Source organism: Nicotiana sylvestris, chromosome 9 (genome assembly GCF_000393655.2).
Source record: "Nicotiana sylvestris chromosome 9, ASM39365v2, whole genome shotgun sequence".
NCBI classification, from domain to species: domain Eukaryota; kingdom Viridiplantae; phylum Streptophyta; class Magnoliopsida; order Solanales; family Solanaceae; genus Nicotiana; species Nicotiana sylvestris.
The window spans coordinates 6,363,021-6,380,175 of record NC_091065.1 but is presented as its reverse complement, the minus strand read 5'-3'; the positions used below and the strand labels follow the sequence as shown (position 1 = coordinate 6,380,175).

General features: G+C 37.6%; 1 protein-coding gene across 1 annotated transcript; it reads left to right on the top strand.

Annotated features, from left to right (window-relative positions):
- The first annotated feature begins 222 nt into the window (after positions 1–222).
- On the top strand, positions 223–8,293 carry LOC104224343 (uncharacterized protein At5g02240). The gene is made up of 10 exons (XM_009775966.2): positions 223–529; positions 1,937–2,049; positions 2,162–2,215; positions 2,321–2,405; positions 2,979–3,084; positions 3,666–3,752; positions 4,049–4,146; positions 4,950–5,059; positions 5,793–5,926; positions 8,037–8,293. Exons 1-9 carry the CDS (start codon positions 268–270, stop codon positions 5,856–5,858), a joined length of 981 nt encoding a protein of 326 aa, XP_009774268.1. The 5' UTR covers positions 223–267; the 3' UTR covers positions 5,859–5,926; positions 8,037–8,293.
- Positions 8,294–17,155: the final 8,862 nt, after the last annotated feature.

Below are 17,155 nucleotides of genomic sequence, written 5' to 3'. Positions count from 1 at the left end.
AATTCATTTTCAAGTGAAAAAATTCTTATGTCCAACGGGCTCTGAGAAGAAAAAAAAAAAAAGTCAGCATCTTAAGCTGATTGGGCTGGAAACGAATTGTCAAAAATAACACCATTCCTTCAAACCGAATATTTCAAATTTCAAGGATATTCTAGTAAAATCACAAATTTCAAAACACAATCACCACCACAAAAAACTCTCAATCAAACTCCCCGCGCTTATCATTAAACACACACACACACACACTGCTCTTCTTATTCTTCATCAATGGCTTCTAAAATCTCTCTTTCTCCTCTCTGGAACCTTCCAATTTCCACTCAGAAATCACAATATTCTCCTCAATTCCCCCTCCTACAGCAGTTTCCTTCTTCTTCTAGGGTTTTTTCATCGAAATTGAAATCGAATTCTCACAGATCTGTATCAGTTTCAGCTGCTGTGACTGAAGAATCGAAAACTTCTCCTCCGTCATCAACGTCGCCTACTTCTTCATCCAAAGTGGTTCTCGTCGTTGGTGGCACCGGTGGCGTTGGTATTGTCCTTGTACCTCTCTTTTACTTTTTTTTTTTTTTTTAATTTTGAATCAAATAGCTTATTACTATGACACAAAAATATGAAATTGAAAACATAATACCAGCAGTAGTTGTAATTGGCGGTTAATTCTGAGAGAAATTTTCATTATTGGCAAGTCTTATTAATTATTTATTACTTGAGGCAAAACCATTATTCTCTCATAATCATGATCAACGAGATAAGATCTTTGCTCATCGTAGTTATTTTCGGGTTCCTTAGCGAATAGAGAGTGCTAGGACCTTTGTTCCCTAGCTTTGATCAAATGAACCTGCTAGTCTTATGACACTCTACTAAAAAGACTTTAAAATTTTCACTGTTAGGTTGCTTGAAAGGTAGTGCAAATTACCGGTAACACTGGAATTAGTAACTTGAAGATAAGGCAAATAAAACCTTTTACAACAGGTTAAATTGCACTGATAGTGTAGATATAAGTCAAATCTCTACCAAAAATAAGGACGTATGGACTAGAAACTTTCTCCTTTTATTTGAGTTTGTAATAATTGTAATCAACAAAGTCCTAACGGGGTGGTGTGGCAGTTGATGGGATGGAATAACAATTTTCGAAATCAAGGTGCAAATCGAGTCAACAATTAGATGAATTGTTCCTCTTTTCCTAAGCATTCACAAAATTACTGGTTCTTGTACTGATCGGAAGTCGTAGGTACTCCATCGGTTACAAGCTAGCCTGCAGACCAATAAAAAAGAAATTGTAGTTAAGGGGTTTCATTAATGAAAAAAAGGATCTTTTATTTGATCATGCGTACACTGGATCATAATTAGGAAGCAGGGGGATGTGGTGTAGTTGCTCAAGAATTATTCAACCTAGGAATTAGATTAAATACCTTGCTTTCTCATGAGGGAAAGACGTTGACTTTTAGGCTACAGTATACTATTCTTGCATAAATGTCAAACTTGTAGGTTTCACCGAGTCACATGAGATGGAAAACATGGATTACTGAAGGATAGCCTAATGGAAATGACCCTTCACCTCCAAAAATGAGGTTGGGGGTTTGAGTCACCGAAGAAATAAGTGGGAAAGCCATTATTGACACCTCTGGTGTGTGTGTGGAGGGGGGTGATTTACCATTTATTAAATAAATAATGAGAATGCCTGTCGTATTAGATAAATTGTGATTACTCTGAACAGACTGCATAGTGCTGTTATTTCATGGTAGTATCCCACTATATAATGAGTATAATCCAAGATAAAGTGTTTCATATCACCAGTTTAGTCAGAACTTCTTTTATCTGCTTAAAAGGTACTCTCATTTATCAAATAATTTAGGCTGGATATGGTTGTATTAGGAAAAGTGTATCGTGTTAAGATTGTTTTTAGTTAACTTTTCGTATTATGTGTCTGATGCAGGACAGATAGTAGTAGCATCGTTGCTCAATCGGAATGCCAAACTGCGTCTCATTCTTCGAGACCCTGAGAAAGCAACTACTCTGTTTGGCGAACAGGATGAGGAAAAGTTACAGGTGTTTGTCTCATTCTTATATGGCTGTGTCAACCCCCCCCCCCCCCCCGGCCACCAATTTGCTGGGTAAGGTATATTTTTCTCAAACTTTAGACTATCTCGGAACATGACAGGTGTGGAAAGGTGATACACGGAGTCCTACAGGCATAGATCCATCTGTATTTGAGGTTTGTTCATCACACCTAGAACCTTTCTTGGACTTCCCTCAAAAGTGTAAATGACTTAATAACTTTCTCAAATTGCTGCTGGACTGTGGACAACTGAACTTTCAGGGTGTAACTCATGTTATTTGCTGCACTGGGACCACTGCTTTTCCATCCAGGCGATGGGATGGGGATAACACTCCAGAGAGAGTAGGTTAGAATCTTTCTAGTGGCATGCCTATATTTATGTGGTGGTTTATATAACTATGTCGTTATGTTTCATTCAGCAATACATAGAAGGAAGTACTGTTAGGAATAGAATGAATATGAATACAGAAAAATGGAGAAGGAACCCAAAGATAGAAATCTATTCTAATTACTTAATCCAAAAAAGGAATTCTATTCTAATTATTTTGTTTACTAAGCCACTGAAAACTTTTGCTATGCGCTATTTACTTTTTATATTTGATGTATGTGTCTCTAGTAATTGCTGTCAAGTAGTCTAAAATTATTAAATGGATTACTATATATACTTTAATGGTTTGATCGGTGTATAATCAACTTCACAGTATACCTATGAGTTTCCTGCACTGTGATTTGTTTTTTTAATAGGTTCATTAACATGTTCTGAGTTGTTCTCTTTGTCCTTGTTGTGTCTCTTTTACATCTGATAAAACAGAAAGCAATTTTGATGGATTCTTCGGTATTCTTGTTTTCTCTAGATAATTTCTCAAAGTGTTTATACCAGTAATCTTTCTCAATGACATATATGCATTTGTTTGTGTAGATTGGGAAGGTGTGAGAAACCTTGTGTCAGCATTGCCTCAGTCATTAAAAAGAATTGTTCTTGTTTCATCTATTGGTGTCACAAAGTTCAATGAGTTGCCTTGGAGGTACAGCCACTTATATTTTGACTTTCTCAAATGATTTTTGATTCATATAAATGTCTTTTTGATGTTGCCTTGATTGTATGCATCTGAAAAACAGGAACCTGGAGTAATGATTGGGCATTATTAACTTCCCAACTTAGGATCCAGATTAGCTTTTGAAAGCAACTTTCTCTGGAAATTCATATCCAATGTATTTGCGTTATAGTAGTATCTATCTAGGATTAACTTTCTATTTTATATAGCTTGAGAGGTGTGCTGCAGAGGTTCTGTTTAAGGTTTTCTTTTTGTATTCCAGGTGTTGATTCAATTAAATTCTTGAGTGTCTTTTAGATTATTTTGCTATTGAAACAAAAAGTTGTTCATCAAAGTAATTTGTTCAAGCTAGACAAACACCTTTCAGAAACATAAACCAGTATTACATGTTTAACCATTTCCCCAATATGGGCGTCTAAAGTGACTATGTTTGCTTCCCGAGAAGCAAAATGCAATGAAAGGTCTATAATTATCTCCATCCTTAAGAATGCAGTAGGTTCTTAGGGTTTTCCCCCTCTCTAACAATGTTGTTTCCAACTTTTGTTTTGTAGCATCATGAACCTTTTTGGTGTTCTCAAGTATAAGAAGATGGGGGAGGATTTTGTTCGCAATTCTGGTCTTCCATTCACCATAATCAGGTAGTCAAACTATTTTGTTGTGTTGTACTGCCTGCATGTTAAGAGTTTAACTTCTCTATACTGACAGTGTAAAAGAATTTTTATACTATCAGGTCATGTACAAAACAACTACAAGTAACTGCCTATAGTAAGTAGAACTAGTTACTTGGAAATAGGGGAGGCAACCTGCTATAAAAGTGAAATCTACGCTGATGGTTTTACTGTGTCAGCATATATTGTTAAATATCTCATCTTTTTGCTATTACTTATATTCCGAAAAGATGCTGTTTTGGCGTATTCATCAGTTTGAAATACAGAGCTGGTCGATTAACAGACGGACCGTACACATCATATGATTTGAACACACTGTTACAAGCTACTGCTGGCGAACGGCGTGCAGTTTTAATAGGTCAAGGTATCTAATCTTTTAGTTCTCATGTAAGTAACATGTAATGGGCTGAAGGGACTATTTTTAAGTGTCTCATTAGGATCCCATTTGCTTCACATTTGATTGGCAAATTACAATGTTGTTTCCCTCCATCCTATTACATTGGACTTACTCTTGACAACCCAAAGATGTTTGATATGCTTCTTGAAAATAATGAGATTTGAGACACATTTCACAAGTTGTCGTTATCAATTCAAAATTCAGAAAGTTGTTCTCAAGATGAAGTATTGCAAGATTCTAACTTTATGTTTAATCTCCATTTGTCTAAATGGGACATGATAAGAACTAGTCTTGATAGGTAAAGAGTCGAAAGACTGATCTGTATGACAAGCTGCCAATCTATGCACACTCAATTTCAAAAAAACTGCGGAAAAATTTGCTATCCGCAGTTTTTTTCTCAGCTTCAAACTTCTTTAGCTTAAAATACATCAGGATTTTCATATTCTCAAATTATCTCTAGATTTCTCCCTCCAGAAATTCGGGGATTTCACTGAGAATTATTTCATCTTTAATTGTCTCCTCTTTGCTTTCGTCTAACTAAATGTAAACAGGGAAAATTACCATTTTCCTTTCCTTTCCACATCCAAACATAGGGTAGAAACCACCCATTTATATATACTTTTTCATAATAATCAGAGCTTTCTTTAGTCAATCTTCTTACTACATCTATAGGGTCTTCTAAGCATTTGAGAACCTTAAAGTTGATTCTATGTGAGGATAGTTTTGCGTAATTTGTGTGAAAGCAATCTTGACTTTTTGCATGTTTCTAGGGGATAAACTTGTTGGAGAAGTTAGTAGGCTTGTAGTTGCAGAAGCTTGCATACAGGCGCTGGACATAGACTTCACAGAAGGGCAAACTTATGAAATAAACTCTATCCCGGTAACTATCTTGAGCTATTATATTTATTTTCACTTACAACTTTCATTAATAAATTTAAGCTATATTGTTATAGAACAAGCTGGAATCATACAGAGCATATATGTCAAACGGTACGATAAATAACGGTATTGAAAAACATAAGAAAAAGAAAGGGGGGCTTAGTCGTGACGATGTGAAGGGTGTCATAGAAAGATGTTTCAGGTGAAGATAATAGCGAGTAACATGTATGAAGTGGGTTACCCTCCCTTCATCTGTTTTAAATTTTTTAATTTAACCCTCCCTAGACTTTAGATTTTCTTCTCTTATTTTTCTTTCTTTTCTTAGGATAAGTAGAGCTGTCAACATCTTTTATTCGCGGTGACTGCCTTGCTTCCTGGTTATTAGTGGTGTGTTTAAGCTTTAAATTGAAGAAACTAAAGTAGATTGTGCCATTGTGGAATAGTAATGTAGAAGCCTAGGAAGGAGACGTCTTCAGTATAAATAGCTTCAGTGAATGAGGTGTCCCCCCAACGCCAATCTCCCCTTTCCTTCTGGTCCCTAGAGTTGAACACAAAAATTATATACTTTCTTCATATCTTGTCTTGTGTTTTCCAGTTCATAGAAGAAAATCTAACGGTAAGATCTTTCTTCTTATGTTTGAATGTTGTTGAAATTCATCCAAATATTCTGTGGACGGAAAACTTTCAGATTGTCACTTCTTTCCCACTGAACCATCAACCATGAAATAATGCAGGGTGATGGACCAGGAACTGATACATTGAAGTGGCAGGAGTTATTTAGAGCTTCTCACAACAATTAACCGCAGTTCGACCACATTTTTCTTATACAGATTATAAGAGGAAGCTCAGAATTGATATGCACTGAACTGTAAGTCGCTAAACAATTTTATATACAATGGTTTGACGAGTTATTATGTATATAAATACTGTCACCTTTATGCTGTCAGTGATCTAGAGAAGGATCACACATTTCTTTGTCCTTTGATTTAATTCAGTCACAGCTATCACAGATCTGAATTTTCATAGCGCGTTCACTGATGACTCTAAGCATTTAAGCATTTTTCTAATAATTTTTAATGAATTTCAAATTCCCTCAGTATGTTGTTAGTTTCTAGTTTTTGTAATTATATGACCATTAGTAGATAATTTGAAATCTTTCTTAGGGACTGTGTGCTTCTGGTCCTTTTTATTGTAGATAAATTTGGATTTTAGTTCTTGTCATATATGATTAGCACAATTAATGGAATTGTGTGCTTTAACAAACTTCAATAAATTTAAGGAATTTTTAACCAAAAACAAGGAGGATAAGTACCAAAATAACATTATCTTAGCATAAAAGAATAAGATTTTCTTTGGTTTAAGAACGAAAAAACTGTTCAATATTTGGAACTTTCTTAGTGGATTAATGAAGAGTGTATAACTTTACTAGGTGTAAGTTAGATATGACCAGTCATATATCACAAGAACTAAAATCAGAATTTATGAATAATAAAGGGACGAATTGCAGTTACCTTTTTCCTTTTCCTATGATCAAGTTTTCTTGTAAACATTATAGATACTAAGTTTCTGATTCCTTTCTAAGTTTTACATCCCGTTTGGATGGGCTTATTTTAAGTGACTTTTAAGCCAAAATAGCTTTTAAGCTATAAGTTGGGAATTCTAACTTTTGACTTTTGGCTTGTTTTTGTCATTTTAGCTTAAAAACAAGTGCTTAAAAGCACTTTTTTAACTTTATCCAAACACTACATTAATAATAGAGGGGAAGTTCAAATGGGGAAAGTGTTATGGTAAATACCTAGACAACAAGAGATGAGGAACTTCAATGAAGCTTTTCTTGCTTTAGACATTTCGTGTCACTGATCAAACTAATTCAGATTGTGTCGGGTTAGGCTCACTAAGGAGGCGCTCCTTACCAAGAAGTTCTCTATTTCCAAAACCCAAGACCTCTGGTTAACGGTGGATGGAAGGGATCTCAATCATTCTACCACACCCATTGATGGTAACTTCGTAGTGATCAAGTGAATGCTTTCAGTCAAATTGGAAGATTATAGGCTGCAAGCTATAGTTTTCTTTACACGAGACACGATATGTGATGGGCCTTATTTCATTGAATTTTTTTTTTTGAATTATCTAACGGATATAATAGGCTTTGTGAGAGAAATACATAGTTGAACTATTTTAAAGCCTTTATCTTCTATGCTATGTTGCTCGGACTATTCGAAAATATCACCGGGTGGGTAGGATCCTCCAAAAGTAGTGTATTTTTGGAGGATCGGACACGGGTGCGGCAACATTTTGTAGAGTCCCCGCAACATAACTTCTAGGGAGAAGGTTGAAACTATGGAACCTTAGCATATCTAATTTGCATAAACATAAATGAAAACCTACAAGGATCTGTTTATATGCGGTTCTATTTTCATATACATGCATCTTGACATTTTGATCATTGAGAACTAAACTGAGTTTTTCTTCACTTTTCTCGTTTCAGTTTCATGACTTCATCCTCCTACTTCAAGATTTTTTTTTTAAATCAAAGCATCTTCGGTGTCAACTTTTTGTACTCCAATTGTTCCATCTCAATTTTGGATTGTAACTTATTTAATTAGAGTTTACCTTAAGGGGCAAATTTTTACATTGAACAGTAGTTCTCTGCCTTACTGTATTTAAGATAGTGGTGAATCCTTCGGGAGAACCATCTGCTTACTCATGACAAGATATGCCTGCTTATGTCAAACTATCTCAATTTCTTTCCCCTAAAGATTTTTTTCTTTCCTCCTCCTTCGACCCGAGCAAAAAGCTACAAATTCAGTTTTTCAACTTTTCCCGGCATGGAAGCACTCAAGCTAAAGCAACTCCAGTTTACATGATGCAGCTTTATGTGTATTTTCAGTTTTGCGAGATCACTTTTTATGTGCATATTTGAGTTTTCTGATATCACAGCCACTGCTTGACACTCTTTGCGCACTCTTTTTCAACAGGTGAGCATATTTGTAAGTTGTACATAACGTACAGTATAACGAAGCCTACAGAGTAAAGATGCTTTCTGGTTCTACCATGTACATAGCATACAAGATTCCGAGTATTTTGTGAATTAGATTCCTTATCAACATTTTTCGCAAAGTTTATAAGATCTGTCAGATTATGTGTTGTATATTGTAGTTCTGCATAAGCAATGTTGTAACCTACACAAATTCACACACCCAAAAGAAATGGGGCGTCTATATTTTTACCTCTATGTAACATTTCAACTACTTTACACCCCAATCTTGGGAGGTGTGATTGGCACCCGATGCCCGAAGGCCCGAGCGAACCAACCATGATATATGATCTGAAATATAATAACATGTAGGCAGAAGAGCCCAAAACGACACACACACACACACACACATATATATATATATAACTTAGGCCAACAAGGCTGCAACAACAGTATGACAGCTATCCAGAAGGCCGATAGGGCCATACAAAAAAAAATATACATGCAATGACCGCTAGTCTGCAAGCCTCTGAGAGTGTAAGACAATCTCAACAGGCCGGGACAAGGCCCCCGACATGCCCAAAACTACTCATATACATCTGTAATAGTACCTATGGACTCAAAGTCAGCAACTCCGAAGAAGTGGAGTGCGAAACCCAACGCTGATCCTGGGGGTCCTACTGAGGAGGCACGCCGCTCTGTCTATCCGAACCTGTGGGCATGAACACAACGCATAAAAAGGCGTCAGTACGAAATATGTACTGAATATGTAGGGCGACAAGTGTAACATGAAAAATATAATTATTAAGAGAAGAGATATAGATACAATTTGAATTCTGAAACTAGCCTCGATAGGAAACTAAAATTCAACATGGATATAAATGTATGCTCGTGGAATCGTCGCTCACCATCGCTCCTTATAATATACTACATTATATAATAATAAATCCCTCTGTGGGGCTACAATATCCATAACATATCCGGCCATAATAAAGGCTCGGTAGAATCGTACCCGGCCACATGAAGCTCGGTAATCCCAACTGATCAGTGGTTATACAATAGGTGTCATACCCGGCCGTCTATAGTGCGGCCCGGTAATGAAAGTAAATACATACATACATTAAATCATGAATTATGTAAGTGCAATGCAAAACTAACCTTAAAAGACGTATTCTAATAAGAGTCGAAGTGGCCTATCATCATTATTCCCCGACTATCATGGTTGTCGCTAAAATATTTAATTTTTCAACTACGAGTCAACAAGTCCTAAGAACATGAGAGTTATGTATTATGAGTACCTTTGAAGTAAGTGTTACTTATTCATGATTTATATGAACGTCAAAAGGAGAACGATTAAAAAGGCTCTAGTTCTTTTTAAGCAAGGAACAAGGAAAACCGAGAATTCATAGATATTCTCTGAAGTAAGCAATCTATGAGAAAGGATCAGGTCTAAGCATCTTTATAAGTTGAAGGTGAAATAACTCAAATCCGACGAAACAATTCAATAAACGTGTATTCGAATTCTAGTCATGTCGAAAAGTATAGCGAAAACCCTACATACCTTGTTGATGGAGTTATATACGGTTTCCGAGACCTCGAAAGCCTTAGGAATGATTTCCTACATAATACGAACCATTCAATATCAAATTCAAGCTCATATCTTATATAATTCTTCATTTAGACATTTAAGCAAACAACTTGCCGACATGAATTTGTAGACTCTTTTGTAGCTTAATTTCCCCCCAACAGACCACCAAATTTTTACTTTACTACATATCCTCATTGACACGATTCCATCCATATCTTCATAGATCCAAACAACACAATAAAACCATATAAAACAGCCCCAACAATCAAGTCATATTAAGAGAGGTTTCTTTAAACAAATCAAGAACATTTCTATAGAGGTTTCAACTATTTCTTAGGAATTCTTATGGTAGAAGTTTACAAAGATCAAAAAGGAAGTTAAATCATACCTTATGTGACCAGAATTACTTTAAATTCGAGATTACTTCAAGGCGGAGTCTTCCTACGAAAAGTGAAACATCGAAGAATTCACGATTCCGAAGCTACCATGGTGTTCTCTATCTTGAGGATGACTAAATTGTTGTTATGATTGGCTAGATGGATGAGAGGAGTTTGAGAGGAAATCCCTAGGTTTTAGGTTCTGTTTTGGAGAGGATAAAACGCAGAGGTTATGTTTTAAAACTGACTTAAATAAAAAAAATTTTTAACAAAAAACCGACTATGCTCACTGTTCCCGTAATAGTATGCACCCATGTACAAAAATGTTAATATCTCTCTACCCCGAAGTCGTATTAACGAACGGTTTGTTGCGTTGGAAACTAGACTCATAGACCTTCGATTCGGTGGGTATAACACACCATAACTCCTAGTATATTGAGAGAAAAACTCATCAACATTTTATCCAAATTTCAGTGAAATTTAAAACCCGTAACTTGCGGCGATCTTTGTCGAATTTTTTATCACAACTCGAATGACTTCCAATCTTAACGTATAACTATAGAAACATTTAAATATCTCATAGAAATTATCTTCCTATCGAATTAGCTCCTTTACAGCATGATAATGCCAAATACACAAGGTGTAACATTCTCCCCTCCTTAAGAACATTCGTCCTCGAATGTTAGCGGTTAACCTAACCTCTGAATTTTTTTTAAAAAAACAAATTCGCCAGAGTTTCCCCTGTAAATAAGACTATCCAAAACCTGTCATTAGCCCAAACATACATATCTAAGGCCACACAGGGCTACACATCATCATAATAACATCAACTTGGCCCCACACGCCCGTTTACTTATACAATAATGATAATAAGAAGGTTAGCCATAACTTAATTACCTCAACTGTCACTGGTTGATATCTGTGCAACACCTGCCATATTTGTCTCAAGCATATCACGTGAAGACTCAAATAAATGAGGGTATCTGGACTTCATGTCCTCCTCGGCCTCCCATGTCATTTCCTCTACATTATTGTTCCTCCAAAGTACTTTTACTGAGGCTACCTCTTTAGTCCGTAGCTTACGAATTTGACGGTCAAGAATGACAACAGGTATTTCTTCATATGACAAGTCCTCGGTAACTTGAATATCCTCAATAGGGCTGATGCAAGAAGGATCACCTAAAAATTTGCGAAGCATGGAAACGTGAAATACCAGATGGATTGCGTCTAATTCCGGTGGCAAGTCAAGTTTGTAGGCTACTCGCCCAATTCTCTAAACAATCTGATATGGCCTGATATATCTAGGGATGAGTTTCCCCTTCTTGCCAAATCTTATTAGACCCTCCATAGGCGACACTTTCAAGAATACCTAGTCTCCCACAACAAATTCCAAGTCTCGACGTCGGCTATGTGAATATGATTTCTGTTGACTTTGAGCTGTACGCAACCTTTCCTGGATCAACTTTACCTTTTCTACAGCTTGCTGTACCAATTCGGGTCCTAGCAACTTTGTCTTGCCAACATCAAACCAGCCAATAGGAGATCTGCATTTCCTCCCATATAGTGCTTCATAGGGAGCCATCTGAATACCGGCGTGAAACTGTTATTGTAGGCAAACTCAATAAGCGGTAAATAATCTTCCCAACTTCCCTTGAAGTCTAAGACACAAGCTCGCAACATATCTTCGAGCGTCTGAATAGTGTGTTCGGCTTGTCCGTTGGTCTGCGGATGAAAGGCTGTACTAAGGTTAACAAGAGTACCCAAACCTTCTTGAAAAGACCTCCAGAAATTAGCTGTAAATTGGGCACCTCTGTCAGATATAATAGAAAGCGGAACTCCATGTAGCCAAACTATTTCCTTGATATACAGTCTCGCATAGTCTTCAGCTGAATAGGTGGTCCTAACTGGAAGAAAGTGAGTTGATTTCGTCAGCCTATCCACAATGACCCAAATTGAATTGAACTTCCGGCGAGAATTGGGCAATCCTGTAATGAAATCCATATTAATTGATTCCCATTTCCAAGCTGGAATCTCAATATTTTGAAGTAGCCCTCCAGGTTTCCGGTGTTCAGCTTTAACCTGCTGGTAGTTGGGACACTGAGCCACAAATGTGGCTATATCTTTCTTCATGCTGTTCCACTAGTATAACTAATGAAGATCATGATACATTTTAGTTGAACCAGGATGAACTGAGTACCGAGACTGGTGCATCTCTATCATAATTTGCTTACGAAGCTCCCCAACATTAGGTACACACCATCGACCCTTATATTTTAGAATTCCATCATCAGATTGCTCGAACAACTTCTTCTTCTGAAAAGGGATGCTCTCTTTAATCTTGACTAGCTCCGGATCCTCAAATTGACGCATTTCTACCTCAGCTACTAGTGATGACCCCGCAATATTTGGGACTACTACACCCTGGTCACATGTATCATATAGCCGCACACTCAGGTTGGCCAATCGATATATCTCCTTAGTCATTTCTAATTTCCCAGCTTCTACATGCTTCAAGCTGCCCATGGATTTGTGACTCAACGCATCAGTTACCACATTCGCTTTGCTCGGATGGTACAAAATATCCACACCATAGTCCTTCAGCAATTCAAGCCAACTCCTTTGTCTCAAGTTCAACTCTTTCTGCTTAAATATATATTGTAAACTTTTGTGATCTGTATAGATATCTGTCACACCTCCTTTTTTCTCACCCGCGTGGGGTGAAAGAGTTTTTCAAATTAAAGGACAATCGAAATGGGATTCGTTTATTTATTTCAGAGTCGCCACTTGGGAGATTTAGGGTGTCCCAAGTCACCAATTTAATCCCGAATTGAGGAAAAGAATGACTCTATATTATAGTCCGCGAACCAGAAGTCCGGATAAGGAATTCTGTTAACCCGGGAGAAGGTATTAGCTATTCCCGAGTTCCGTGGTTCTAGCACGGTCGCTCAACTGTCATATTCGGCTTGTTTATCTGATTTTATACAATTATGAGCTCATGTGCAAGTTTTAACTTTCAAACGCTTTTATCATTACTATTTTTTTTATCAAGAATTGCAACATCGAGGAAACACGTCTCGAACCATGTCACATCAATGCACCCGTGGTTGTTGACACATTTCAACTCTGTTGAGATTTGGATTTGGGTCACATAAATGTGCACCTGAGTTTAAGAAGATAACATTATTAAATACGCGCCTAAAACGACTATCGTATCATTATTTTGGGTGGGGCCGTGAAATTTGCTAAATGGCTCGTCCCGGAATCTAAGTACTCGAAATAATTATCCGTTGAGGGCCCCGCACTTTGGGTATTCTTGTTTGTCGAGGCTCATCTCATTCGTTATTTATTATTATTATTATCATCATTGGGGAATTTGCAACGTTGTGAAAACGCATCTCGAGCCACGCCACAATCAATGCGCCCGTGATTAGAGACACATTTCGACTCCGTTGAGATTTGGATTTGGGTCACATAAATGTGCACCCAAGTTTTAAGAAGGTAAGATTAATTAAATCGCGCCTAAAGAGTCTAATGCGTTATTATCTTTGGGTAAGGCCGTGGAGTTCGCTGAGCGGCCTATCCCGAGTTCTAAGTAATCAACACATACATCTTGTGAGGGCCCCGCAATCTATGTATTTTATTTGGCGAGGCTCGTCTCATTTTATTTAAAAGGGCGTCCTATAGTGGTTATGTTTTCTATTGAGTTTGTCTCTAATAATGAAAGAAGAAGAACGGTCCAACTTTATTTACATGCTTACAAGTTAGTTATAGTCGGGTTCCGAATATGATTTGCAAAATCCGAAACATGAACACGTATATGGGCCGTTGCTTAGATATTACGGGCCCAGGCCCAATGTGCATAACGTGAAACTCGGCCTGGGCCTTCCTTATTCCAATTGGGCCTGTTTAACTTATTTGGTATATGTCTGACATTTAAAGGGGGGGGGGGGAACTGAAATATAATGTGTTGCCTGTCTTAATCAAGCCATATTCCTACCAACTAAAAAAAAACCATTTGTTTAAGGAAGTAACTATTGAGTACCTAACATGCTTCTTGACAAATAATAATGAACTAATAGAACATAGCTACTACATCATTAGTCCCTTTTAATTATAAGCAACTCGTAGAGTTTTTCAGCTAAATGATATGTGTAAAGGTTCAGATCACAGGTGACTACATAGTTCTATTAGAGAAAGCGAACTATCATACATACAACTAATGTTCAGTATATTTCTAAAGTGAATTTCAAAATAACTTCAACTTCTTCATTTCTTTGTATTCATGCTTCAAATTTCAGCCTACATTGATCAGTGTATCAGTGATGTACCTGGTATTTGGGAAAGCAAAAGAAGCAGAGGAATGATCAGTGCAGCAGTAGCATACACACACAACAACAGCAGTAACAGAAAGGCAGCACTCAATAGCAAGCAACCCGGCAGTCAGATTTTTGAAGCCCAAACAAACCCAGCAGGAAAAACCCAATAATAACTAGTAGAAAAAAAACAGCAACAGATTTGAGCCAAACAGAGGTCCAGTGAACTCAGAAAACCAAAAACGACTCAACTGAAACAGTGCTCTACCAGCAAAGGACCCAGTTTGCAGCTCAGCAGCACCAAAACAAATACAAGCTAAGCAGAGAAGGAAACAGATGCAGAAAAGCAGTAGCTTCTGACTGTTATGGTCAAAAATCCAGCACACTCTTACTCTATATTATTCTGAAATTGGACTGACCCATTAAAGGTTGAAGGACCAGCCTTGTTTTTGCTTTTTCTTTTTATCTCTCAACACTCAAAACTCTTTAATGTATAAGTTTTAGCTTTAACACTCTACCTCTCTCAATTTCTGATGTCCAACCCCTTACTCTACCCTAGATGAGCCTATTTATAGGCAAAATACAGGCAAGCCCCAGGCTGCCTCGTTCCCTTCAGACCTCAACTCTGCCCATACCCCTTTATTTTCCATTATCAGGTGTTTTGTGCCCCAAATGGTATGGGCAGCTGACAATCCAACTGATCCCCCATCCATCCATTTTATTATTACTCAAATGGTATGGGCCTATTATAATACTCACCTAACATCTCATGCTACCAAGTTTTGTTCCCCACTATTGTATTAGTTTAATCATACTTTAGTACCCTACTGTCAGCCCAACTTAAACTAACCATTTCTAATCTTTTCACACCCCCAAACTACCCCTGTTAACCCTTGGTTATTACTGTTTTACCCTGCTTTAACAGCCTGAAATTTTCAACTTTTGAAAGTTCAAACTCAAACTATCCTAAACTGAGTTCCAGCTATTGTACTGCAGCTACAAACCATTCACAAATAGTTTCAAACAATCAGCTAAACGACAATGATTCGATCAATCATATGAAGCTTATCAGAATCAGGACATTTGAACATTCAGTCCTATAAAACTAATCGATGACGTTTATCTAATCGACTATACTAATTATAACGTAGAACAATCAGTCGATTAAACAAATAATACGAACATGGTCCCAAATGGCTTCAGGAATCTTTGCACAAAACAGGGGGACAACATGAATAAAACACTCGACGGCACTGATAAAATCGAGTATGTATCCTACTATACGCATTTAATAATGGACAGAAGAATAATCGACCAACTAAAAGGTCTTACGAAGATGGAAAAAAAAAATTGAACGAAAACATCAGTAAAATCAACAACTAACTAAACATGCTAACAAACACAAACATCATTCAAACAGAAGCAGAAAAGAAAAGGAAAACTCACTGTGGAAGCTCAACAACGAACGACCCAGGCCTGAACTGGATTTGACCATTTGAGGTCGAACAGACTTTAATCGAGGTGTTCTCAACCGAGAACACTTCGATTAAGGTCTATTAGACCCCAACCCTCCATTTAAACTGGCCAGATTCCCAAAGTTCTTGTGTTCTAGGGTTTGAACATTCTGATTCGGGGCTTGAGGGTTTGTGGGTAGATTCGGACCAAACCAAGCTTGGTTTGGTCACGAGTGAAGCCAGGGTAGTGACTGGTGGGAAACTGGGGTGGGTTGGTGTAGATCAGGGTTTCGCTCGAATCTTTAGAAGAAGATTCAAGACGGTGTAGGTTGATTCGAACCCAAAGGTTTGCAGATCCGTGTTCAGGGTGGTTGGTGCATCAGGGGCGTTACTTTGGTGGTCACCGGCATCGTTGCCGCCGGGTTTACGGTGAGGGGATGGAAGGGCGGCGCTAGGGTTTGAATGGGGGATGTTGGGTCATGTCTGAGAGAGACGATGGAAGGGTGGGTGTTCGGATAGGGGGCGTGGGGTGTGATGAGGGGCTTATATACGGAACGTGGCAATTAATTTGAGTCGTTAGATCAAATGATCTCAACGACCTGGATTAATTGGTGAGGGACAGGACGGGGTCGTTTGGTGTAGAAACGAGGTCGTTTGGTTTTTAATGCGGGGTTGGGTCGACCCGGGTAAGCAGGTCGGGTTACGGGCGCGATCGTGGATCGTTGGATGAGTATGGATGAATGGCTCAGATCAAATGCCCTATGAGGCGTTGTTTGGGGCGTCTCTGAAACCCTAGTTTGGACTAGGTCATTGCAAATTGGTTTGGGCCTGATTTTTTAGTTAAATTTTGGCCTAAATCCGGTCTTTCCTTCTTATAATTAAACCAAAAATTCCTAAAACCCAAAATTAAACTACACAAATATTAATTAATACCTAACAACAATTATCCAACGAATTAAAACATTTAATAAAATTACCCTGACAATAGATAGAATAGAAATGCATATTTTTTGTGATTTTTGCTTTTTTAAAAAAAAAACAAATAAGGGTTAATTAATTCCTAAATGTGCCATTTTCCTAAATGCATGCAACATGTATTTTTGTAATTTTCTAACTATAGCAAAGCGAGCATTTACGGACACAACAATTATTAAAATGCCACACAAATCCTCAAAATTATACCCGAAGGTAACTTGTTTTATTTTTTTTTCGATTTCTTTTGGAGTAGTTTCCGTGAAGCAAAAATCACGTGCTCACAGCTGCCCCTCTTTGTCCGAAAGCACAAAGAGCTTTCGTGCAAAGATAAAGTGAGCAGACATGAGCGACTTTGCTCGTTGGAAGACTCCGTGTGAAGCATTTTGTTTTGAAAAGATTTAACCGAACTTTTG